This window comes from Manis pentadactyla, chromosome 5 (assembly GCF_030020395.1).
Source record: "Manis pentadactyla isolate mManPen7 chromosome 5, mManPen7.hap1, whole genome shotgun sequence".
Classification (NCBI taxonomy): domain Eukaryota; kingdom Metazoa; phylum Chordata; class Mammalia; order Pholidota; family Manidae; genus Manis; species Manis pentadactyla.
Window position 1 is genome coordinate 165183205 of NC_080023.1, and position 25955 is coordinate 165209159.

Consider the following 25955-nt stretch of genomic DNA (forward strand, 5'->3'; position numbering starts at 1 on the left):
ACTTCAGCCTGGGGACTTCCTTGGCCGCCGAATGGGCTGGTGGGGCCTGCAAAGCGGGAGGGCGCCGGCAGGGGCAGGAGGAGGATGGCTGGCGGGAGAGCTGGCAGGGCCAGGAGGGACTTGGGGCTGAGGTGTGCAGAGGTGAGCTTAAATGTCGCCTGCCGGAGGCTCAGAGACTCTGAGTCCTCCTGTGGTCGTACTGGCTTACTGGCAGCTCCGCTGGCCCCTGAGACCTTGAGAGCTGATGGGGCGGCGGCGAGGGGAGAGGGGGACGCGGGGAGTGGGGGAGGGCGCGCTCTGCGAGCAGGTCCAAGCACTGCGGGAGCAGCATTGCTCTGGTTGTGGACGGGGCCTGGGACGGCCCTCTCGCCTCTCCTGGCACTCTGTGAATCCCTTGGCTCCTTGCTTCCAGGGCCTTACTTATCTGGACCCAATGTCTCAGGGCACCTCCTCTTTCCCAGCTCACACTCCTGCCCATCTGCACCAAACCACCCGTGTCTCTCCCTGTCTCTGTCCCAGAAACTCAGGCCAGGCACCTCAGAGTCATCCTTGACCCCTCTCTGCCTCCTGTCTCCATGCCGTCCCACAGTGGGTCCTGCTGGATCTATCTTTAAGCCGTCTCCCAAAGCTGGCCCTTCTCACCCCTTCCGTGGCTGTACCTTGGGCCAGGCTACTGCCTTGTCTTCCTGGCACTATTGCATTTAGCCTCCAGGTGAGCCCCTGCTTTTCCCCTCAGCCCCCAGTGGATGCTCAGTGGAGCAGGCAGAGGTATCCTGTCAGGCAAAGTCCCTCCTTTGCTCACCCTGCACTCCCGAGACTCCCACCTCATTGGAGTAAAAGTCCAAAGACCCCACACGGGCTAACCAGCCCGCCCCTCGCCAACCACACGGACTCCCTGCCGCTCCTCCCACAGGCCAGGCAAACTACCATCTCAGGCCCTCTGCCCCGGCTGCCCCTCTGCTTGGAACATTCTTCCCTCAGGCGTGGGCATGCCTCCCTCACTTTGGTGAGACCTCTGGTGAAATGCCTCCTTCTCAGAATGGCCTTCCCCTGAGAGAAACAAAGCCCTCTTCCTCCCAGTCCCCTCCCCCTGTTTTCTTCTTTCCCTGTTGGTCTTTAGCAGGTAACATCACCTGACATATTATGCACACCCTTTCTCTCGGTTTGTCCAGAGTCTAGCTCTCCCCTTTTCTGTCTTGTTCAGGTGCTATCCCCAGCCTGTAAAATAGGGCTTGGTATGCAGTGGGTGCTCAATAAATGTTGAGAAAAGAAAGCCAGCCTCAAGACAGCCCTGCCTTTTGGTTTAGGATCCTTATTGGATTTCTGTTCCTGCCCATTAGCTTTTGCCTCCCCCACCCCACCTTTTTTGCCCACCATCTCAGGCTTTGCCCCGTGGTCCCAACCCCCAGGGCTGGGCCAGAGTGCCCAGCCTTTGCCCATGCCTCCCAGCCCAGATTTGCCTGTGCCCGGCTCACCCGCCTCCATGGCCAGCACTGTGATGTTGTGCCAGCCAGCCGTCTCGCGGTCCAGCCCCTTGCCTGTCACGATGGCGCCCGTGTCTGCATCGATATCAAAGATCTGGTCCAAATCCGAGTCGTGGTCAATGGCGTACCTGAGGGAGGCAGGGCGGGGCTGATCAACAGTGCCCTGGTGCCAGGTGGAGTCCGGGCCCTTGTCCCTCCACCACACCCCAAGAGGGACCACCTGCCTGGGAGACACAAAGAGCAGAGAAGCCTTTCCAACAGAGGAGGAGTGGAAAGGGGTCTGGGTTTGCATCTCAACTGTGCTGGCCAACTGCTGTGTGACCACCAGAGATTCTCAACCTTTCTGAGCATCAGTTTCCTCTGCTGAGTAATGGGGCTGGTAGTTTGCACCCCATAGTTGTCCTGAGGGCTGGAGGTAGGCAGTCCCTGGAGCAGAGTTAGCACTCACTGGATATTTGATTCTTATCTTCCCATAAGAGGTGACCCCAGAACTAGGCTTGAGAAGGGGATAAGGCTGGCATTCCAGGCAGGGGGAACAGAAGGTACAAAGCAGGGCAGCTAAGACTTATTCAGGGAACGGCAAATGGTGCAAAGTTTTTAGAGCTGGGAAGTGGGGAGAGTTAGGGCCAGAAGACACAGGGTGCAAAATTCAGGGGTTTGATGTGAACCAGGGAGCTAAGGGGAATTTTGAGCAGGAGACGGGGTGAGAGCTCTGGCCTTCTGAGGCTCCCCAGACCAGGGACACGTGCTGAGTGAATGTGGTGGAGAAAGGGTCCGGGGGGATGGCAGCCAGCCCCTCCCTGCCTGCGCAGCACGCGCGAGCTAATCTGTGGCTTTTCAGTTGCCGCGTGAAAAAGCCCTTTGTTCCGCCTTCTTCCCGGGCCTTTGTGCAGCGGCTCCAGGCCTGAAAGGCCCGTGTCCAACACATGTCTCGGGCGCAGGCCCAGAGCGGCCCCGCCAGCTCCAGCCGCCGCTTCCCCGCGCTGATAATGCGAGCGGGGACACCGCTGGGCCGCGGCCCACGAACGCCTGGAAGGCTCAGCAAGGGCTCATTGTGTGGAGGGGACAAAGCAGCTCGGTGGGGCGGGCTCAGCCCTAGCCACCCAGCCCCTCCCACAGACAGGAGGCAGTCGGCCCTGCCCCACTTCCCAGGGTGGGAAACTGAGGAAGCCCAGGAGGTCAGGACACTGGAAACACCCCTGCTGGGGGCCCAAAGTCCGGCAAAGACCCTTCAGCGGGGCCTGCTCTGAATTACCTGAACTCCCCGCCTCAGATCTGTCATCTGTTGAATGGGGACAGTGACACCCAGTGGGACTGTCCAGGTCTGAGATCAGTCAGAACTGGGTGTGAATCCTATGTTTATTCTGCCTGTGATCTGGACAAGGGGACTGGACCTCCCTAGCCTGTCTGCTTATCTGGAAAAGGAGATGATTTATACTCACCTCACACTGGCATGGGTTAGAGGAAGTAATTCATGGAACTGGGCATAGGTGACAGCACTTATTTTTTCGTATTTACAACTATAGTGGAGACAAAGGTTGTGGCAAACTGCTGGGGCTGAGTATATAGGAGTGTGAGCACTATAGCCAGTCTGAGTCCCAATTTAATGCTCCTTCTCAACCCTAAGCTGCTAAGCCCACATCCTCCTTGCCCCTGACCAGCCTGGGTCCTCCTGACCTAGTGAAAGTGTCTGGGCAGGTTCAGACCCAAAATGGTGATTCCTTCCGCTAGTACAACCCTGAAGAGTTTGCAGTTTGCCCTTCCTCTAGCCATCCCTCCATTCATTCCTTTATGCCTAGACACTGGGTGTCTTCTCTGTGCTGCTCTGTGCTAGGCCCTGGGGAAAAAGGGGAAAACAGGACAGATGAGGTCCCTGCCTGGCATCTGTGAGTTGTGACCTCCTATTTGGCAGATAAAGACACTGAGGCTCAGAGAGGAACCCTGTCAAGCTTAGGATTGCCAAGTATGGTGGTGCAGACTGTGTGCTGCTTAAAGGTACCAGGCTGAAGGGGCGCACAGGGCGGATGTCCAGGTGGTGTTCTGCTTGCCAAGCATGTGTCCTAGCCCAAGTATCTTCTCAGAGGGGACTTTTTCTTACTTATGCAAAGGTGCCAGATGGGCTGGCAATGCCCCTGCCCGAGGCTGCACAAGGACTGTCACAGAATTGGACTCTGTATCCAAATTTGGGACTTTACACCCAGAGTTCTTTCCAGCTCACTGAATCATCCAAAGCCTTCTGTGCCCTTTGCCCCTAACCTGGCCTGTCAAATGTTTGGGTCCAGAGGAGATAGAACCAGACTCTGAGAGTTTGCTCAGCTCCAAGGAGCCGTGGAGAGACCTCTTCCTGATTTTGCCAGTGGGTGAAGAGCCCAGGAGAGGGCCAGGGCTGTGTGCAGGGCACAGCCAGGGGCCATGGTTGCCTGGGTGGGGATGGGCACGAGGCAGGGCTGGTGGGAGGCTGCCCACGGCCGTCTTCCTGCTTTTCCTCCCTCTCTGCTCAGCCCTCTCTTCTCTCTTCTCCCTCCTTTCTCTCCTCCTCCCAGTTTTTCTCCTTTGTTTCCTCCTGGAAGGGAAGGGAGGGCTGGAACCTAAGTGGAGGCAGCTGTTCCCAAGGCCATGGGGTGGAGGTCGTGGGGTCCTGCGTGAACCAGTGGAAGACTTGGGGCTCAGGTCAGTGGGGCTGGCTGAGCGCAGGTGGGTTTGTTCCAGCTCAGGGAGGCTGCAAGCAAGTGGGAAGGAGGGGCAGGGAGCATGGCATGTGGCGAGGAGCGTGGCCTGGCAAGCATGGTTTGGGGGGCTGGTGTACCCTATGTGTAGGAGCTTGAGTTGTGTGTCTGATCTGTTGTGGGAGGAAAGTGTGTGTGTGCACGCACGCGTGTGTGTGTGTGAGCTACTGCACTGCTGTGGGATGAGCAAAGGCTCAAGAGGCAGTTGCTCTGCCCTGGGTCTGGGTCCAGGTCCGTGGTGATCCCGGACAAGTCACTTGTCACTTCTATCTTTGTGCCTAGCCTTAAACAAAATGGAGATGATAATCCCCCTTTCCAGCTGGGGGTAAGCTGCCTCGCTGAGCTCCAGGAAAGTTACGCCATGGGTGAGAATTTTTATTCTAATTATTACTCAGCAATGTCTGGCAAGGGGTACATAGAAGTCCTTCCAACCCATGTGCTCTGTGTACCTGGGGGCGGGTGGTACTATTTATGGGTGTCGGAGTACTGCCAATGGTCTGAGAAGGACAGGAGGCTGCTGTGGGTCTAGAAGGTTCTGCTCAAAGCTCACCATCCTGCTTCTCACTGAGTCATCCAGGACCTGGAGGGCAGGAAGGGTAGAAGAGTACAGTGAGAGAATGGGTATGTGTCAGCAAGTGTGTGTGCGTGTGTGTGTGCGCGCATGCGTGCAAGGGAGGCCCAGGAATGGTGGTCAGGAGTGCAGATCTGGGGCCCCAAAACTGAGTGGTTGGAGTGGGTGCAGTGATTTTCCCACAATTTTACAATTGAGCTGAGATTCAAAGCCAGGTGTTCTCTGATTCCAAAGCCTGCGTAACTTTCTGCTGCACCTCACTGTGTAGTGCTAAGAGGAAATGAAGTGTTCACTCCCTCTGTCCCAGTGTGGGCTTTCCTGTTTTTGATGTTCAAAGAAGCCTCACAAGGGGCTGGGGCTGGAAGGACTATGGCTGGGCTGATTAGCGGTCAGTCCCTCGGCAAGGCTGCCTAATCCAGAGACAGGCCCATCTAAGCACGCTCCTTCCTCCCTGTGAGGCTTCCAAGGCTTTCCACTGCCTGAGGATGAAGACCCACTCCTTCACCTGGCATTCAAGGTCCTTCAGAGCCTGTCTCAAGGGCCCTTTTGTCCTCGTATCCCAGCCCCCTGATGTGAGCTCAGCCAGCTGATGTCCCTGCTCCTGAGCTTTAACCCCCTGGCTCCACAGTTCTGTGCCTGTCATCTGGGCCTTACCATCACTACAATCTGGAACACATTCTCCCCATTCCAACCTCACCCTCTTTACCCCTGCTAGGGGGCTTCCTGGAGGAAGCCTATGCACATTCCCTTCCTTGATGCACAGAGTACTTTCCCCACCTTGGAGCCCCCCAAGTCCCTGCCTCTGCCTGAACCCACTCAGACTTAGATATGTCGCTAGATACGTTCACATGGAGGCTCAGCCTTCTGGTCTGCCCATGTCTGACTCATCTCTGCTCCTTAAGCACAGAAGAGGGTGCCCAACCACAAAGAGGGTAAGGAAGAGGCAGGAGTGAAATGGCAGGGGGCTGGACTCAAGGAGCCAGCAATAATGGATTACAACATTCCTTCCCCTTTCAAGCTGAGTGACGTTGGTGAGTCACTTCTCTATGACCCTCAGTTTCTTCATCTGTAAAATGTATATAACACTTCTTGAGTGACAGATGCAACAGTATGAGGCACCTTCCACTCTCTCCAGTGCAGGGACTCAAAAATATCCCTCTATATATATGCATTCCTCTATTTCCCAGGTGCCTACTGTGCTAGGCAAAATCTCCCATGACACCACTTCATTTCTTCATTTTCAGGAACACAACGAGCTTGTTTCTGCCCCAGGACCTTTGCACTTGCTGTTCCCTCTATCTGGAATGCTGTTCTCCATACTTCTTTGCATGGTTGGCTCTCTCCCTATTTATATGATCTCATTTGTTAACTCTTGACCACTCAATCCAAAGCAGCCCCTGGTCACCCCAATCCTCAATCCTCCTTATCCTATTACCCTGTTAATTTTCTTCATAGCTTTTGTCAGCAATGATCCCATGTTAACTATCTGTTGACTGTCTCCCCCAAGGAGAAGGCAAACTCTATGTGGGTAGAAACAGGTCTTATCACCACTGTTTTCCCTTTGCCTGGACCAGTGCAGACATGACTCAGGGTGTAGGTGTTGACTGGGTCCGTGGCCCTTACAGTTCCAGAGCTGGGCTCTAAGCCAGACTCTGTAGTACATGTGGCCTGTGAGGACCCCTTCTCTGTCCCCCACAGCCCCTCATAGGCCTCCCATTTTCATGTTGTCCCCTACAGACTGGGCACGCTTCCCCGGCTCTGCCCTTGGCAGAGTCACCTGGCTCAGGGCTGGGCACAGAGGGGGAGTGGGTAAATGTCTGTGTTGTAAAACTGGGCCTGTGGCAAGCTCCTAAGTACCTCCACATCTGAGGAGCCCCAGGGAAGTGGCCAGCAAAGAGAGATGAAGGAAGGTGAGAAGCCGGTTTCAAAGTTGGCCCTTTCAGTGCAGATAAAAGCAGAAGGAAAGGGAAGCCAAAGGAGGGAGGAGGGAGAAGGCTGTGGAGAGCGATGCCAGAGAGCAAAGGAGCAGGCGGACGACGGGAGCACCGCCCTGAGCGGCGAGGACTCAGCCCCTACTCCTGGTTCTCAACTCCTGGAGAGCCTGGGGACACCTCCTCCCCTTTCTGGGACTAAGTTTCCTGGGAAACCTGGGTGATAATGCCCTCTGGAAGAGGTCTGGGGCTGAGCCAGAGTCTGAGGGGGGGATGTTTAAAGGCTGCACCGACAGCCAGGGTGGAAGGGCTATGGAGGAGTCAGAGGCAGTGGCAGTGAGGGTGCAGGCAGCCCAGGCATTCTGGACCTCTCGATGGGATCTAAGCTCCTCAGCCCTCCCTCCAAGCCCATCAGACTTCAGTTTTGCTGCCTCATCTCCCTGAGTCCACTGTAGCCATGACAGCATGCTCTTCCAGGCACATCTACCACTCCTCTGCCTCTGTCTGCACAAATTGTTCCTCTGCCTAGAATGCCCTTCCCCTCATATTTATACCTGACCAGATCCAGGTATCCAGGTCAGATCCATTTCTGCCTCATCTAGGAAGTCTTTTCAGGCCCCTGAGGGGTTTCTCAGTCTAGAGTCCCTGTGCAGTTAAGCAGGATGGCATCTTGTGTCCTCACCTAAGGCTGCCACTAAGGTTGCACAGGCTGTGCACTGTACAACTCTGAGAGCCATTCACACACATGACGATGGAAATGTTACCCATCTGGAACTGTGTAATGCCAAGGCCCTCAAATTAACTTCCCTTCCCCGCTCTCCAGTGCTCAGTGCAGAGCGAGGCACATGCTTGGCTCAGGAGCCCCTCATTGCCTATTACAGAGGTTTTAGGGAGGAGGTGGGGAGCTCCAGATTCCCTTTCCCATTCATCTACTGACGGATTAGATGTCATTCCCCCACCGCCCTGCCCTCCTCTGGATCAGTTTCTGCTACAACCTCTCTTCCCTTCTCTTCTATCCGACCTCCTTCCACCCTGAGCCACAGTCAGGGATCCCCCAACCCCTGCAGCCCCCAAACCCTTCCAGGGACAAAGCCAGTGCTGCAGCATCCCCTGCCCCTGCCCACCTGCCCCCTCCCTGCATCTGCTCCTATTCCTCTCCAAGTCTCCTCTCTGTTTCTACATCACCGGGTAGGCCCCTTGGTCTCTCTGTTTCTCTTGTCCTCTTTCCGCTGGCTCTTCTCCCTGCGATCTCTTCCTCTCATTGTTGCTCTCTGCATCTCTGCGAGTCTCACTCGTTTCTCAGCCTTTCTCTGTTTTTACATTTCATTAATTCACCAGGCAGTCAGTAAGTGTCCACCTAGCGCTGGGCATCAGTGAGACCCTGAGGGCACAGGGGTAGCACAGAGACGTCAATCCCTACTTTCATGGCACTTATCTTTCAGTGGGAGAGACAAAGTAATCACAAGAGCAGTAGCCTGTTAATCATGTCAAAGGCTACCGAGAACCAAGTACAGTGAGGGAAGGGGCTATGAAGGACTGGGGCTGGGGGTTGGGGTGAGGTTGAAATTTTAGAAAGAGTGGTCAGGGAGGGCCTCACTGCAAGGATGACTCTTGAGCAAAGACCTGGAAGAAGCAAAAGGACCAGCCAGGGGGATATTAAGGGGAGAACATTCTGGCCAGAGGGATCAGCAGTTGCAAAGGCCCCGAGGCAGCGATGAGCTTGGTGTATTAGTGGAGCTCTGAGGAAGCCAGCATGGCAGAGTAGAGTGAAGCAGGGAAGGGAGGGTAGTGGGAGGGGAGATGGGGGGTTATAGTGAGGCCAGATCACGTGGTCTGGGGGTCATCATGGGAGCTTGTTTTTATTCTCAGTCAGAGTTGCGTCTGGAGAGCTTCGAGCAGAGGCGGCCATGCTCTGATCTAAATGGGCAGGATGAGTCTGGCTCCTGTGCTGATTCTAGGTTAAAGAGGGGTGGGGACAGAGGAGGCAAAGCAAAACCCAGGCAAGGGAAAATGGTGGCCTGCACGGGGGTGGCAGTGGGGGTGGTGAGGTGCTGGATGTGTTTTTTAGAGTGGAGATGACAGGACTGGCTCTGGATTGGAGGGAGGCGTGAGAGAGACAGCAGTCCAGACTATCTCCACGTCTTTGACCCGAACAACCAGAAGGATGGAGTGCATTTTTTGTTTGTTTTTGGTTTTGGTCGAGAGACTGGAGGTTAGTTCTGTCTGTGGGGTGTCTAGTGGGGATCCAAGGGGAGCTGTGAGAGGGAGAGGTGGGCAAGAGGGTGGGACTGGGGTCACAGGTATACGCCCGGCCTGGCTGAGAGCACCCAAGGCATGAGTGGGGACCCAGGCCGAGCCCCATTCACGCTTCTGTGTCTGTCACACCTGGTTCTCCCTCCTCGTATCTGTTTCCTTTATCTCAGAGCCCCATCTTATGTACACTTCCTCCGCCCCCCTCTCTCCACAGTGTTGTCCACGGGCGCCGGCGGGATAGCAGGCAGCAGGCGTCGGCCCCGGGAGGGGGTCTCACCGGACGGGCCGGTTGGCGGCGTCGGGGTCCCGCGCCGTCACCACGCCGACCAGGGAGCCCACCTGCGCGTCCTCCTGCACCTCCAGGAGGCCGGAGGGCGGCTGGAACTCGGGGGGCTCGTCCACATCGGTCACGGTCACGCGCACGATCGCCTGGTCGCGGAAAGTGCCCAGGTCAGCGAAGCGGGGGTCCACGAACTTGTTGAGGGCCTCCAGGACCACAGTGTGCACAGGCCGGGACTCAAAGTCCAGGTGCTGAGGGGAGGGAGCAGAGGGCCAGTGAGTGGGCTGGGGTCTGCTCAGGCCGTGACAGATGAAGTCAGGGAGGTGGGCCCAGAGAGGGTGGCCCTGGCCCAGGGCACATGCTGACTCAGCAGAGGCAGGGGCTACACCAGGCAAGGGCTGCTGGAGACCCAGAACAACGCTTTCCAGGGGCCGGCGGAGAAAGTGAGGATCTGCGGGGGACAGTCCTGCCGAGGGACACACGGCCCGTTAGGCTAACCAGTACTGACCCCGGGGCTTCCAGCCTCCCAGCACGTTTACAAAGCACTTACAACCTGCCAGTGCAGTTAAGATACTAACTCATCTAATTTTATAACATTCCCAAGAGGCTTGTATTATGATCTCATTTTACACATGAGGAAATTGAGGCCAGAAGGTTCTATAACCCCGCCAAGGTCACTTAGCAGTTAGTCACTGGCAGAGGCAGGATTCAAACCCAAGCAGTACGGCTCCCCATTTTGGGTCTGCTGCTGAGAGCTGTGTGTCTATGGGCAACCTATTTAGCCTCTCTGGTGGGAGATTAAATGAGATCTTCCCTGATACACAAGCAGCAGTAACTAATGTAAGTTAGGCCTGATGAGCCAGGCTGCCTAAGAGCTTTTCCTGGAAATCTGGATAAACCCAGGCTGAGCCTTGATTCTTATCATGCAGTGCCAATGGGTGACTCTCCCACCATGAGCTCCGTGGAAGGCACTGGCTCTGGCCTCCTAAAGACGATGCCTTAAGGCAATGAGCAAGAGCAACCATGGGGCTGCAGGCACTCAGCTGCGTGGGGGGGAAGCTATCTGAATAACTTCTGGAGGCCTGCCCTGTGCATAGGGACCCTCGCTTCCTCCCAGAACCCTCCACCCCCACCTTCTCCAGCAGAGAAACAGCCACCTCCTTCCTCTGTCCTGTTGCCTGGGAAATCAGGATGCAGGGAGGCAGGCGGGGACCTGGCCTGCAAGTGAGCTGCACAATGGGCTCTGGAGCCAGGTCATCAATCAGGCGTGGTCTCTGCTTCCCGAGCCAGCGCTGACTCCACAGAGACACCTCAGGCGCCACTGCTGGAGCAGGCGGGAGGGGCCAGGCCGGGGGCATGAGAATGAAAGCTGTGCTGGAGTCCGCAGGCTGGGCTTGGGGCCTTCTGCTGATTTGTGATGCTGTCCCCCATCTGTGAAATGGGCTCATCTTAGAGGAGGGCAGATGGAGATCAGAAGACTGAAAACTACATAATGTCTAATAGGGTGGATTCTGGAGCCAGACTGCGAGGGCCCACATCCCTACTCGGCTCTGCGAGATGCATGACCTTGGATGCGAATCACTGAACTTCTCAGGGACTCAGTTTCTCATCTATAAAATGGGCCATACATGGCATCTCAAAGGGTTGCAGCGATTGAATGAGTTAATACGTGGGAAGCAGTTGAAGGGTGCCTAGCACATGGTAAACACTTCATTATAAGTATTAGCTATTATATTTTATCCTCTGGGAGGTAAGTAGCTGAAGAAATAGCAGTTTTCTCTATCCTCAAACCTTCGAGGCCAGGCAGAGAATGGGTCATTATGTGCTTATTGAGTGAATGCAGGGCTATGGGGGGCAAATGTTTCTGGGGGTCCCAGAAGGCAGAGCCCGGGCCGACAGGAGCAGATTTAGGGAGTCAGCGTCTGGCCAGATGGGAGGAGGAAATGCCGGACAATGGCGGGGAGTGAGCTCTCTGGGGAAGCCGCACCTTCTGCACTACGATGATGGCCTCCTGAGTGTCGCTGTCCGTGGTGACTCTGAACGCATGGCCACCGCTGCCGCTCTCGTCCTTGAGGTGGTAAGTCATGTCTGTGTTCTCGCCCACGTCTGAATCCTCGGCCTTCACTCGTCCCACGGCCGTGCCAATGGGGGCTGACTCCTGAATGCTGAACTGGTACATCTCTGTAGGGGATATAGCTGTGAACAGGGATGGGGGACAGCCCCTATCCCAGCTTCGCCAGCTCTAGGGAAGAGGAAAGCGGGCCCAGATAGACTCCAGGGAGGGCAGTGTCTGCAAGGGGCCCCCACTTGGCCTGTACGGGTGCTGGGAGAGGCGTGTCCTCTGCAGAAATTCAGAGAGGAGGGTCCTAATTCTGACCCTGGGTTTATTTGCTGATTGATTTGGGAAAGTGCCTGCAGTTCTTTGGGCCTCAGTTTCCCCGTAAGCCCAGTGAGGACAGAGGAGCACAGTGATCAAGGCTAGGGCTCTAGAGTCAGTCCCAGCTGTGCAATCCTGGGCCTTGGTTTCCTCATCTGTAGACTGGGAATGATGATAGTGCCTGCCTATCAGCATTGTTATTATCACGACTAACTTAGATGATGATGCATGTAAAATGCTTAGTATAGTGCCTAGCACATGGTAGCTACTCAATAAATGGAACAAAGTGTATCACGATGGTAGGACTTCATGCTGATTTTTCTGTTTCTCTTGATGTTAATGATATTGATTCTTTCATTTCTGCATATTTGCTGGGCACTTATGATGTTCTAGGTGCAGTTCTAAGCAAAACAGACCGAAACCCCAGCTCTCACAGTGCTTTCCTCTTAGTGAAGAGAGAATGACACTCAATGATCACATCAGTAAAACATGCAGCACGTCAAGCCAATGGGGATTTTGGAGAAAAAGCAGTGCCTATGAGGGTGTATGTGGGGGATTTTTAAAAGAGTGATCAAGAAAGGCCTTGCTGGAAAGATGACATTTTTGCAGAAGTCTGAGGGAGATAAGGGAGTGAGCCAAGCAGATATTTGGGAAAGAGAATTTAAGACAGAAGAACAGCAGGTGCAAAGGCTCTGAGGTGGGCACAATGCCTGGCATGTTTGAAGGATGGCAAGATGACCATTTTGGCCAGAGGGGAAACCACAGAAATGAGGTCAGATGGGGTGCAAACAGTACCCTGCTCTCCTTCCACAGTCAAGGTCGAGGTATGGGTGACTTGCTAGGTGAGAGCAATGCAGGAGCAGGGGCTGTGGAGATGGTGATGTGTCTCTTGGGGCCCCATAGGTATGGATACCCATTGTGTCGTGTTACTGCCTCTGATTCATTCTCACACAGCCACCAGGGGCTTTTCTAAAGCACAAGATGACTGTGCCACTACTCCCCTTTGGTCCCTTCTATAGCTTCCCACTGCCCCGGGACGGAGTTTTACAAGCCCCATGGCCTGCCCTACAAGATGCTTGCTGCCTGGCCCCTGCTGACTTCTGCAGCCTCAGCCCCCAACCCTCACCCCAACTCTGGCTTCAGCTTGGCTAAAGTTCTTGTAATTCATTAAATCCTACTTGCTCTATCTCACCACCAGGTATTCCCTCTCTTTATCCTCCTCTCTGCCTTTGCCTGGTCACTTCTCTCTCTTCCTTTAGACTGCTGGATGTTACCTCCTCCAGGAAACCTCCCCAGACAGACGGCCAGGCTCCGCTCCTGTGCGCCCAGGGCCCCTGAGCATATCCCCTTGTAAGGATTATGGCATTTCCCTATCATTTCCTGCTTATTCTCTCTCCTTCTCCCTTGTCCTCTCTCCCTGGGGTATGAGTTCCTGGAAGGCAGGAGCCACATGTCTTATTCATCAGGCATCCTTGATGCCTGGCAGAATACCAGACTGTCGCATAAATGAAATGTGTAAGTGACTAGTGAGTGAATGAATGAAGAGCAGCAAGAGATATCAGTACACTCTCACCACATTAGCCCAAATCAAAGAGTCTGACAATACCAAGTGTTGGTGAGGATATGGTACAACAGATGCATGCATTTATTCAGGGGGAAAACTGTTCAGCTTTATTTAGTGAAGTCGGAGACAAGTATACTCCATGAGCCAGCTATTCTACACTAGAATATATACATGGAAAATGCATATCCACACTAGAGAAATGAGTGCAGAATGGCACTAGGAGATGTGCAATAACGCTCAAAGTCGTATCCTCCATAATAGCCTCAAACTGGGAACAACCAAATGTCCATCAGTAGGAGATCAATGATGGAATCTTATACAGCAATGAAAAGGAATAAATTATATCTACAAGCTTTACTGTAATGTTAGGTCATGCATATGTAGGTGAACTCAGCCTGAAGAAAAGCAAGGAGGTGGTGATTACAAAAGCAGACGATGGTTAACTCTGGAGGAATGGGTGGGAGGAGCAGCTTTGACCAGGAAAGGGCACGCAGAGGGTTCTGGGGTCCTGGATGGTGGCTATAGGAGTGTTTGCTTTATAATTATTTGTTGAACTGGACACTTATATTTTTATATTCTCTGTTTACATGCTTTATTTCACAATCAAGAAATGTTGAAAATAAGGAAATAATGAATAAATGGATGACTAAACAAGTCTTCCTAGGGCCCTGGCTCTCTCTTCTCTGCTTTGTTCCACCCCTTCCAGCTCAGAGCCTGGCACAATTGGGCAGAAGACCGGGCAGCTCCCACCCCTCTACATGGTGCTTTGAAGCTTCCCTGTCAGTGGGCAGGGCTGGGTTGGGGGAGACGGCTGGGGGCCAGCTTCTGTGTGTCATGGATCTGGTGGCAGGTTCTGCCCCTCCCACTCCGGCTTGGTATCTGGGCTGAGGCACTAGGCCATGCGCTGCTGCTGCACTCTCAGCTAAGGGATTGGATTCCCTTATCTCTCGGGGGTCAGTCCCCCGTGGTGGGGCCTAATGTGAGAGCAGCAGACCTCAAGTAATGACTCGCCTGATAGGGATCAGCCTGGCTCCCCGGCATTTAGTCTCTGCCAGCTTCAGTGGCTTCCCCGGTATGGCCCTCGGCCTGAGCCGGGACAACGGGGCTGATGGGGAGGTGGGGGACAAAGCCAGGAGAACCACCGCCCTCCATCCCCTGCTGTGCCAGGAGAGGCAGAGAGTGGAAAGACCTCCTAATTCAGAAACTCAGAATCCTGCCCCCCAGGCTCCCTGGAGGAGGGAAAGACCTGTCACTCTAGACCTCAGCTTTTCCATGCAGCTTTTCTATGGGTACCCTCAGCCTGGGTCTGCTGCAGCCTCTGTCTACAGCCCTCTGTCCCCCCATCTCCCTTCCCTTTGCAAGCGTGGGTCAGTGGCAGGTCATGTGCAATAAGTGGAATAGGGGTGTGTGAGAAGGCCAGTGAAGGGCTGGGGTGGGAGGACAGATGGCGGCTCACCCTCGGCAGGAGATGAGGGGTGGGAAGGTTAACTGGTTACTTGGATGTATGGAAAATCAACAACTTTATGGCCTTCCTCTACAAGAAGCATGATGGTAGTGGGGGTGACGGGGAGTGTTGGGTGTAAGTGGGTGACTTGGGTATATAGACAGAAAGATGGGAGCCCCTTTTGGTAGGAGGCTTAAAAGGAAGCTTAGGGTCAGTGAGTGGCTTGGAAGGATGAACAGACACCCACACTGTCCCCACCCCCACACGGAAGCCCAGTGGGAGGGGAGCTGGGGGTCTAACAGACAGACACAAAGATGTGGCCATCTCCCTCTGAGAAGGCTTCACTCACTCTGCGGGAAACGGGGTGGGTTGTCGTTGACGTCGGTCACCACGATGGTGACGGTGGTGGAGCCAGAAAGGCCACCCAGCTGGCCTGCCATATCTGTGGCCTGGATCACCACCTCATAGCGCTCCTGGCTCTCGCGGTCAAGGTCGGGCACAGCTGTCCGGATCACGCCTGTGGGTGAGTGAGGGTGAGGCCAGGGCTGGACCCAGGCTGCGGGCTGATACAGGGACCCCGTCCCAGGCAGAGGCTGCCCTCGTTCAAGTTCAGGAGGGGAGCACAGAAGACGGGGATCTGGTGATGGGCTCAGCAGTCGCCACACGATCACTCAGACACTAACACACGTGCTCACACAGATATGCTCACACAAAGTAATCACACGTGCTCAATACTCCACACACTCACACACACATACACCCACACAAACATGCACTCACACACAATACTTTCTCACATGTACACAATTATCAGATTCATACACACATACACTTTTAAATACATACTTTCCTGAACACTTACACATACACACTCACATTTATACACAGACATACATACTAACACATACTCACTTTCTAAACATCCACTCTCATACACACTCACACACACACATGCATGCTCTCACACAAAATAACACGAAAGCAACAGAACAGATTAACTGGTTTACCAATGAGGCCTGGGGGCTAGAATTAGAACTCTGTGACCCTGCCCCCCACCGCAGCCAATCCCCCTTTTGGGGCCTCAGTTTCCCCATGTGAGGGGAACCCTGATGTCCTCTGCATGGGCCTGGCTTGTGCCTGATTTGTCCCTGTCAGTGACACTCAGCCCACAGCCAGGCACGGAGCAGAAGCTGGGTGTTTCATACAGTGAAATGGACTCACACCCACACTTGTACACACGTTGGAGTCAGACTTAGTGCACATGCACAGGTACTACACACAGGAGAACTCACATAAGGTCACAAACACCTGTACATGCATAGCTACTAGCATACACTCATTTTTACACACACACACCCCTCAACAGTTAAGTCCCCAGCCCTTGGGGCCTCTGCTCCCCAATCCCCAGCCTGGCCCTGGATTCTCTGTCCAGGCCCCAGCCAATCACCCATCAGACAGTCCTTCAGACTATTAATGGGAGAGGGGCAGAGGCAGCAGGAACGGGGGCGACTGCAAAATTAATTCTGCTGAGGGAAAAAGGCTGAGCTTCTTGTCTCCCTGCCAGTGGGAGACTTGGGTGGCGGGGGGAGTCGATGAGCCATTCACAGCCCTCCCCGACTCCAACTTGCCGAGCACCAGGTGGTGACAGGTGGTGCCCGGGGCCTGAGTACCAGGTGGAGTCATGCACCAGCAGCCCCATGATGCGCCCCATAAAACCCAATCTCCAGCTCCTGATGTCCCCAAACAGCCCCCGGATTCCAATAAAGGCACTGGAACAGGCAGAGCGGTTGTAGTGTGTGCGCGTGTGCATGCGCGTGCTGCTGGGGGAGCCAGGGGTGGGGTGCCTAGGGGGTGGCCCTGCTTTTGCAGGATCACATGGAGATATGAATGTGTAGTTTGTCTAATCAAGAGCCACACAGCCGCTCTGTAGCAGCCTTCCAGCCTCCTCAGCAGGCTCCCTCCCGACCCCTCCTCTGCCGAGACTGGTCTTCCCAAGGGTAGGGAAGTCTTGGAGGCAGGTGGACTTGGAGTAAATCCCAGATATGTGATTTTTTGGCTATGTGTTCTTGATCAAATTCCTTCCTCTCTAAACCTTAGTTTCCTTATCTGTAAAATGGGGCCACCACAATACCTCCCTAAAGAACAGGATTTCTCAACCTTGATACCACTGACATTTGGGGCAGGAGAATTCTATCCACTGGATACCAACAGCAGCACCCTCTTCACAACCCTAGTTCCAAAAATGTCTCCAGACATTGTCAAATGGCCCCTAGGGGCAAATCAGTTGAGAAACTTGTTCAGAGTTTCATCTCATGAGAGTTGCATGTGACAAGAATGACAGTAACTGACACTGATGGGCACTTACGCTGTGCCTGGCACTGTCAATGAACTGCCTCATTTAATCCTCTCAATACCCATAGGAGGGAGGTGCTGTGATTATCCCATTTTACAGATGAGGAGCTGGAGGCACAGAGAGGAGAAGCACTTGCCCAAGGTCACACATGGAGAAAGCACACGGCCGGGATTCAAGCAGGCCCTTTGGGGCCAGAGTCCACCCTATGAACTGCCCCACTGGACTGCTGTAAGGATGGAGGGGCCCTGCCCAGTCCGCCCCTGCCTCACCCACCATCAGGTGCAAGGGGAGAGCCCAGGCCATGGACAGAATGATGCGATGCCACCTGTGTGATCCTATCTCAGTTCCTGGAATGTCCGCTTGCTGTCCTGGGTCCTAATCATGCAGCAGGCCCTCCCTGACCTGCTGCCCAGGTGCTGCCCTCATGGGGACTGAGCAGCGCCCTTCTGGGCGTGAGGGCAGGGCCCAGGCCTTAGCTGCCCTGTTAGCCTGGCCTTCACAGCCCTGGACAGAGGGGTTGTCCTGGGAGGGTGGGCCTGCCGAGTCCTCCACCCTGGGGGAATGGAAGGAGGGAAAGAGCAGAAGGGGAAGAGAGAAGCAAGGAAAGATGAAGGTGGTAGAGGGAAGAAGAGAGAGGAGAGAAGAGGGGGCCTGAGGAAAGGGAGGGACCGAGGGGGACTGGGTGAGAATCAGGAGGGAAGAGACAGGAGAACAAGAGAGAAGGGGAGGTGAGGGGCCGAAGGGGCGGGAGGCCTGAAGAGGTGGGAAAAGAGAAGAGAGGAGGGGAGTGGCACACAGAGAGAAATGCACACCCAGGGGCGAGAGAGAGACAGAGACCAGGGGAGAAATAAACCGAAAGAGCAATAAAGGAGGGAAGAAAAAGGCAAAGAATGACAGGGAATGGGCACTCTCACAGACAACAGAGAGGCACGGAGACTGAAGTGGAGAGGCAGAGACAGTGAGAGGAGGAGAGGCAGACAGACAGACTGACAGTGCAGTGAGCCCCAGCCAGAGACAGGGGCTCCCTGGGTGAGCCCGTCTCAAAGGCGACAAGGAGGCTGACCACTTCCTGTAGGCTGAGCTGTGTGCCGGGCACTTCACAGGATCTCACTGAACGGAGAGGCTGGTGATGGGATCTGGGGCCACTGTGCCTCCGTGGGCTTGTGTTCTAAAAGCTCAGTGACCCAGCTCTGAGTGGGGCTCGGAGCAGGGGCCTGGCTGAGGTCCACCCCTGTGGGACAGGAGCCATGCCCACGTGGCTGTCCTTGCTGTCCCTGCCACTTCCTGGGGATACGAAACTCTTTTCCCTTGGAAGCTCATCACGAAGCCCTGGCGAGTATGTGATCAGGTGCCATCTCTGGGTAACCAGGGGGTGGGTAGCCAGAGCCAGGCTGCCTCGGGCCCCTGCCCTGGGATCACACCCAGTGATGGGTTGCTACGGTGATAGCTCCCAATGCACCACACCTGCTGTATTTCCACACTCTTGGGTCATCGGTTCCCACACTGACCTTGCCTCAGCCATGCAACTTGCTTCGGCCAGTGGGATATCAGCAAGTGTGACAAAAGCAGAGCCTTGATAAGTCCTTGTGTGCTGGGGCTTGTCTTCTTGGAACCCTGCTGTGAGGACACCCAGGAAGAAAGGCTACCCCGAGGACAGGCCCAGCCATGCCGGCCATCCTCGCTGACTGCCAGCTTGTGAATGTCACCATGTGAGCAACCCAGCAGAACTGCCCAGCCCACCCACAGAACTGTGATAAATAATAAATCGTTGCTGTTTTAAGTCCCCACATTTTGGGACAGTTTGTTACACATCCGTGGCAGATGATACAGAAATCTAGCTCCCAGGCCCATTCTTGTCCTGGGCTCCCTCATGCAGCTGCACTTCGCCGGAGGGTCAGCCGGCTGGGAGGCCCAGGACGGCCTTACGCACATGCCTGGCAGTGGATCCTGGCTGTCAGCCAGACCTTTTCTCCTCTTCCAGAAGGCTGGGCTGGCTTCTTTTTGTGGTGGTCTCAGGACCACGATCCCAGAGAGAAGGGTGAAGACTACAAGGCTTCTTAAGGCCTGGCCTGGGAATTGGCAGAGCATCACTTCCACTTCGTTCTATTGGGCAAAGCAAGTCACCAGGCACCCAGGGGTGGGGAGCAATCTCGGCCTCCTGGTGGGAGGAGTGGCAAACTCACTTTACTAAGAGGGATGGGAGGCACTGATGGCATATTTGCTGCCTACCACGTTCTCCTTCCCACCATCCCTTCCGAAGCTGGGAGATGCATCCTGGAGGCTGGGACACTTCCCTGCGGTCTGGGGAAACATTTCCAAATCAGCCCATGCAGTTGTTCTTCAAACCTTCTGGCTCTGCAAATTCATTCATTCACCCACTTGTTAGACTCTTGCTGAGGGCCTACCATGTGCAGGGGCTGGAGAGTCAGATATGAGGTAGTGGAAAAAAGAGGTGCCTCGGAGTCAGACAGGCAGGCTTGAATCTCCTTTCTACCATTTACATACTATCTGACCTTGGGCAAGTCCTTGAGTCTCTCTGAGCCTCGGTTTCTTATCCTATAACATGGGGATACCCAGCGGGCAGGGCTGTGAAGAAGATTAAATGAGACAAAGTTTTCTGCAGAAAATCTCACATTTTGGAGATGCCTCACTGACCCCTCTCCTCAAGTCCTGGGCTGGGTACCCCATAAATAAGCTCCACAAGGACAGAGATCCACACTGGCCCCGTTTGCCATCTTATCTATAGGGTCTGGCACACAGTAGGTGTTCAAGGAACATTTTGACTGCCTGACCCTCCGTCTCCCCTCTTACAGTCTGGGTGTAGCTGTCTGTTTGTTTCTGGCTTCTCTGTTGGAACAAAAGGCCTGTGAGGGCAGAAACCTGATGCAGCTGAGCATCCTGATGCACTCAGAAGGTGCTCATCAAAGATTAGTTCCACTGCCTCCCAGGAAAACAGACGTCTCTGGCCCAGATGAGAATTTTCAGCAGCTATCTTGAAGTCTCTCTGAGAGAGTCTTCCTACTCTTGCGGGCTCGTAGCGGGCGGGGGCTGGTAATTAGAACCTGGCCACGGCTCCCCACAGCCTTGTCCTCCCGCATTGCCCCCGGTTCCAGCTGTTGTCCTCGCCACCCCCGTTGTCCCCTCCACATTCTGCAGAAGGGGCCCTGGAGCCCGAGTGATGCCTCATTTACCTGCAAATGCCATCTCGTTGCCCCTGTGGGGGGCTTGCTGGCAGGCCTGGCCTTTAAAACACACAAGTTAATTCCTCCTCTGGCACTGAGCCTCGTGGCACCCTGCCTCCTCCCTTCGCTCACACCTTCCTCTCAGGCCCGTTCGGGCTCTGCTCCCTGCTATCTGCACAGCCAGAACAGACTGTACCTCGCAGCAGCTGCTAAATATAGACTTGCATCAGTGGAATATTCCTGGCTGGGGAAATGGAGCTGGGCTGGGAATGGCACCAGGGCGGCTCCTGCAGTGGGACTGAAGGAGGGGAGGAAAAATCTGGTCCTTCCTGGGCAGTGACGGCAAGGACCCTTTCAGACCTGGAAAGTTGAGGGACCCTAGAGCAAGGACCCCGGTTGCATTTCTGCACTTGCCTTGCCCAGGGCCACGTTCTGGCCTCACGGGAACTCCAGGGCCTTCCCGACCCTTTGTGGTGGGGGATGCTCTTTATCAGAACCTGGCCATCCTCTCGACTCTCTTGCAGTCTGATCCTTCATCTGCCCACCCTGCCACCCCCAGATTCAGTCCTGGCCCCTCCCTTATTTCTGAGTTCTGTCTCTTCCTCCTCACCTGAAAGCTGATCAACTCTAAGGCCCCCACCTCCTCAGGCTGAATGAATGAGGCTTTGGTGGCAACAGTGTCCCCTTGGTTTACGTTTAAATACCAAGTATTGTGCTGAGCATTTCACACACCCACTGTTCCCTTGGCCTGCATGCTCTCTCCTAGACTGAGTGGCTCACACCCTCACTTTATTTTCTGCCCAAGGTTACCTCCGCAGGAAGGCCTGTCCTCATCTCTCATCTAAGTCTGCCCTTTTACCCTGATTTATGTGTCTTCCTGGCACTCATTGCTACTTGATATTATGTTATACATTTACATAATTATTTCCTGTATTTGCTACTTGAATAAACACTCCATGAGGGTAGAGTCTTGGATTTGCCTCCTGCCACATGTCTAAGCCTAGAACAGAGCCAGGTACATAGTAGGAACTCAATGAAGACCTGTTGAATGAATGAAAGAACTCTACCATTGGATCCTCACAACAGCTGTGTGAGATGGGTATTATTATCCCTCTGTACACATGGGGAAACCAAAGCTTAATGAGCCCCAACCATTTTCAGAGCTCCAGGCCATATTTCAGAGGGCCTGCTAGATGTTCTAGACACTTCTTTCCTCCCCTTCTCTCACCTTAAAGCTTTATGGTTAAAACTGAGTTAATTAGCTCTGCACTGGATCCAGGGCACATGTGCTAATTCCTCTGCTCCTATAGTTTTCTTAATCTACGTTCCTCCTTCTCTTTCAGTAGATGGTGCCTCTTCCCATCCCAGACCCCAAAGTTAGGAACCCCTGAGTCCTGTACATTCATCCAGGGTGCTTGCCCTTTGCCGGACCTCACTGCCATCCCTCATTCTCCCTCCTCAGCATCTCAACTAAGCCTCACTACTAATCCTATGTCATCTCTGGTGCCTTAACTAGACGAAACAGGCTAAGGAGTCTGGGTGGGTGCTGAGAAAGGGCACAGGCTTTGGCTTTTGTCCTTCGGGGCTCTCTGCTGGGTACTCCTGGCTCCTGTGTCTCCCTGAATTCCATCCCTGCCTCTGAGCCATGCTGTACAGCAGCAGCCTGAGGGATCTTGTTAAAATGAAAATCTGAGCATGTCACTTCCCTGCTTAAAAGTCATCAATGAACCCGCAGTATTGGCGAGGAGGAGGGGAAACAGGCACTCTCAGCTGTGGCTCTCAGAAGTGTAATCTGGTACATTTGGGCATTACCTATCCAGATTCCAAATGCACATGCTCTCTGACCCAGCTTTCCACTTCCCAAAAATTATCCTGCAGATACACTCACACAGGCACAAAATGATGTATGTATGAGGTTATTCACTGTAGCACTGTTGGTTGTAGCAAAAGATTGGGAACAGCGTAAATGTCCATCAAGAGGGGACTGGTGAAATAAATTTTAGTGTAGCCACAACAGCTGTTAAATGAAGGAATGAGGAAGCTCTTTATGTACTGATACAGAATAATCTTCAAGATGCATTGTTAAGTGAAAAAGCAAGCAGTGTATATAGTGTGTGTTTATAGCTACCATTTGTGGAAAAAATAAAACAAATACATGTACCTATTTTCTTGAACATGCATAGAATAGAATAGCTCTGAAAAGATATACAAGAAAATGACATTGGTTGCCTTGGGGACACAAGTTGGCTAGGGGACTGGAAGGGGTAAAGAATTTCCACTAAATACCCATTTGGCTCTTTGAATTTTGAACCTTGAAGTGTATTATTAATTTTAAAAAACTTAACATTTTTTTTCAAGTGAATGAGTCTCAGATCTCATAGGATATGTACAACAAGTGACTACCTTTGGGGCTACAATTACTGAAGACAGGATTGGGAAGCACTTTCTCTTTTTCTTTTTTTTAAAAAAAACATTTCTTTAATGGTTGAATGTTTTCTAAAATGTATTGCTTTATCAAGGAGAAAAAAAATAACAGAGACATTATGTGTAAGAGAATGCAATTATAACTGTGCTCATAGACTGGAATCCTCAACATCCCCACCAACAAAACCAGACAAATGCACAAACAAAAACCAGTCCTCCCACCTCCCACCCGGCCGGCCCATTGTCCTTAGAATAAAATCCCAGCTTGTCAGCCTGACTTATACTCCGCACAGTTGGGCCCCTGCCAGCCTCTCGGCTTCACATCTCCACCAGTCTGCTTCCCCAGCCCCGAGTTGCTTACAATTCCCCTCATGCCTCAGGCTGTTTTCGTTCTCCCAGTGTTGCCTGCACCATGCCCTCTGTCTGGACCGTCCTTCTCTGCATCTCCACTCAGCCAACACTTTCTTATCCTTTGGCGATCCCCTGCTGCCCCCTCCACGCCCATGCATGTGCCTGCCCTCTGCTCCCACCCACCTGGGAGCCCCGTGATGGCATTTGATAAACATCTGTGATGTCTCATCTCCCACGCTCACACCTGTCCTGCCCCTCGGATCCCAGGGACAGAGAGCACCACTTTGGTTGGCATGGGCAGCCACTGCCAGCTGTGTGACCTCAGGGAGCCACTTCACTTCTCTGAGCTTCAGTCTCCTCTTTCTGTTCTTCCTGCCACTTTCACAAGGCCCCTCAGAGTTCTAACCTCAGAGTGAGTGAAGTGGCGGGGCGGGGGGTGGGGGTGGAGGGGCTGCCCCATTGTTTGGGGGTGTTGGGGTAGTGCCAATAAGCTCAGAAGCCATGCTTCCCGAATAGTCTGTGTCCTTCCATCAGATCCTTAACAACTGCCATTTGAACAGAGCGTCACAGCTGCTGAGAAACTGCACTTACGACCAACCCCTGTAAGCGCTGTGCCCATGCCTGCCTCAGTTTAACTCCAGGGACAAGGGGACTGCTTAGTTCGGACCTCCCAAGTCCTTTCAGGAGCCCATGGTGGCCAGCTCCAGCCTTTGTGTTTTTCTGCCAGTTTTGCAAACGCCGCAACTGCCTCCCATTCTCTTCTGTTCCTCCATACTTCCCTCTTCCTGTCTAGTTGCCCCTCCGTCTCTCGGCCCTGGGGTCCCAGGAGCAGGCAAGTGCCTCCACGTCCTTTGTCCTACACTCTGCACATTGTGGAGAGAGGGCTGAGTGCTGACTTCGGCCGCCGCTCCTCCGCAGGCCTCCCGGCCCTCCTCTGGTTCCACCCCAGGCCCGGCCCCTTGTGCCCCCAACCCTGCGGATCCTGGCCCCGGTCCTCACCGGTCTTGGAGTCCACAGTGAAGTGGTGCTCGCCATCCAGCACGCTGTACACCAGCCGAGCGCTGCTGCCATACGTGGGGTCGTCGGCATCCGAGGCCATCACCTGCATCACCGACGTGCCTGGGCCCAGGGTATCAAGCGAGACAAGGGTCACCTGGGGCCACTGTGCTGTCCTCCCCACGGCTCTCCACCCGCATGGAAGCTGGGCGAGGAGAGCCAGCCTGGAGGTCACTGAAGCGAGTTCCCTCACAGCCCCCATCCTCACACCAAGACCCAAACTGCTTCTAGGTCTGGGGCCTTCCTAGTGGCATGAGCATGACAATGAAGTCAGTTCTGGATGCACGTCTCCCTTTCTTAGAACCCAGCTGTAGGACTCTGGCAGGGGGGGCAGCCCTTCTGAATATCTCCTGTTCAAATAGGGGATAATCCTAGTCTTTGGTTCATCAGATTGAGTGAATGCATTTTGAAACTCCGCAAATGGGCTCAGTCTCTCAATGGGTGGTGGTAATGGTCCTTTTCACCAGTTACAGTCATCACAGTTAGTGCCAGGCCTGGAAACCAGGCTCCTGGCTCACCAAGCAGTGCTCTTTCTACCCACCCCAGCCCCTCCGGATTTCTCAAGGGAATCCCACCTCCTTGCTTCCCACCCCCTGCACGGGGCAGGGGAGGGGCAGGCCAGAAATGTAACCAAGTTCACTGGGGTTCAGAGGCCAGTGTCTTTGGCTCCAGAGCAGGAGAATGGCAGTGCCCAACTTTCCCTTGGGGAAGTAGTTGGCTGTGGGCCCTGGTGCCCTCCTTGCCCCTCTCCCGGGTGCCCAGACAGTCCCCACCCCGAGACACACACACACTTGCATACACTTTTCCACATGCTCCACACGCTCTGCACGTAGGCTGCTGGGGAGAGTATAAATTGGATAAAAGTCCATCAAACAGTGGCAATTAAGTTATTGATTTTCGACGCTGCCTCATTAAACTGGGAGCTTCTCTCTGCCCGTCTCAGAGATGGCTCTAATTTGACATCATGTTCAATTTGACGAAAGCAGGGCTTGGGACGTGAGGCTGGACAGGGGGAGGGGGAGGGGAGGGGAGGGGTATGGGGAGGAGTAGGGGAGGGGTCAGGTGGAGGGGTGGACAAAGCTGTCTGAACCTTTCCAGAAAGGAAGCGGGGTGAGGGAGACTGAGAGGAGTGTCAGGGGCTCAGGACATGAGCTAAGGAGGTTGAGACCCAGACCTCACTTCATGGAGATGCCCTCTTTTGGGTGCCCTGCTGGTGAGGGATGGGGCCCCGGCCTCCTGAGGTTCTGGGCGGGGCCCTCCTGGGGCTGGGCGGGCTCTCCGGGCCAGTTCACTGCCTGGCTAATGGGTGAGGCCCTGGAAGTGCTGCCGCAGCAATTCTGCTGAGCCCAGCCCACCACCCGCCTCTGCTGCCTCCAGCCTGGGGCCCTCGATCATGCCAGGCAGACACATGTATTTATTTTTCACTCTTTTGCATTTCTCATTTCCCTCTCCACATCCCCCCTCCTAGCCTGAGCCTCCCAAATCGGTCCTGCAGCGCGCCTCTCTCCCTGGCAGCTTCACCTTCATACCACCATGTCAGAGTTGCGTAGAAAAGCTACGGAAGCGTTTGGGCAAGCCCCCTTCCTCTTGATGCTGGGTGCCCAGGTCTCCTACTCAGGGCCATGGCACAATCCCAGGTGCCTCCTCTTATACAGAGAGAGGAGACTGAGCACTACTACATGGCCAGCTTCACCAACTACTTGCATCCATTATCTCTCAGCCTCAGAGCATCTCTGAGAGGCAGAGGGGGCCCCTCTAAATTAAAGGTGAGAAAATAGGTCAGACAGGGAAAAGACTCAGCCAAGGGCACAGAGTGAGGAAGTGGTGGGATCTGAACTCAGGACTCTCTGAGTCCGAAGCCCTTCTAGACTCAGAGTTAGTACAGGCACAGCAACTCTAAGGATGGTGGCTCAGTGTACAAAACCACAGTCTGTGTTGACTCTGCCACTTATTAGTGGT

At 54.1% G+C, this 25955-nt stretch overlaps 1 protein-coding gene across 6 annotated transcripts in view; it reads right to left on the minus strand.

Moving 5' to 3' along the window:
• Positions 1 to 25955, minus strand: part of CDH22 (cadherin 22) — a 121863-nt gene that overhangs the window by 25781 nt on the left and 70127 nt on the right. For all 6 annotated transcript variants that reach the window (XM_057503044.1, XM_036902110.2, XM_036902109.2 and 3 more), the window contains 5 exons: positions 23940 to 24059; positions 14980 to 15147; positions 11233 to 11426; positions 9243 to 9496; positions 1476 to 1612 (listed from right to left, as the gene is read on the minus strand). In XM_057503044.1, coding sequence (XP_057359027.1) covers positions 1476 to 1612; positions 9243 to 9496; positions 11233 to 11426; positions 14980 to 15147; positions 23940 to 24059 — 873 coding nt within the window. The remainder of the gene's footprint in view (positions 1 to 1475; positions 1613 to 9242; positions 9497 to 11232; positions 11427 to 14979; positions 15148 to 23939; positions 24060 to 25955) is intronic.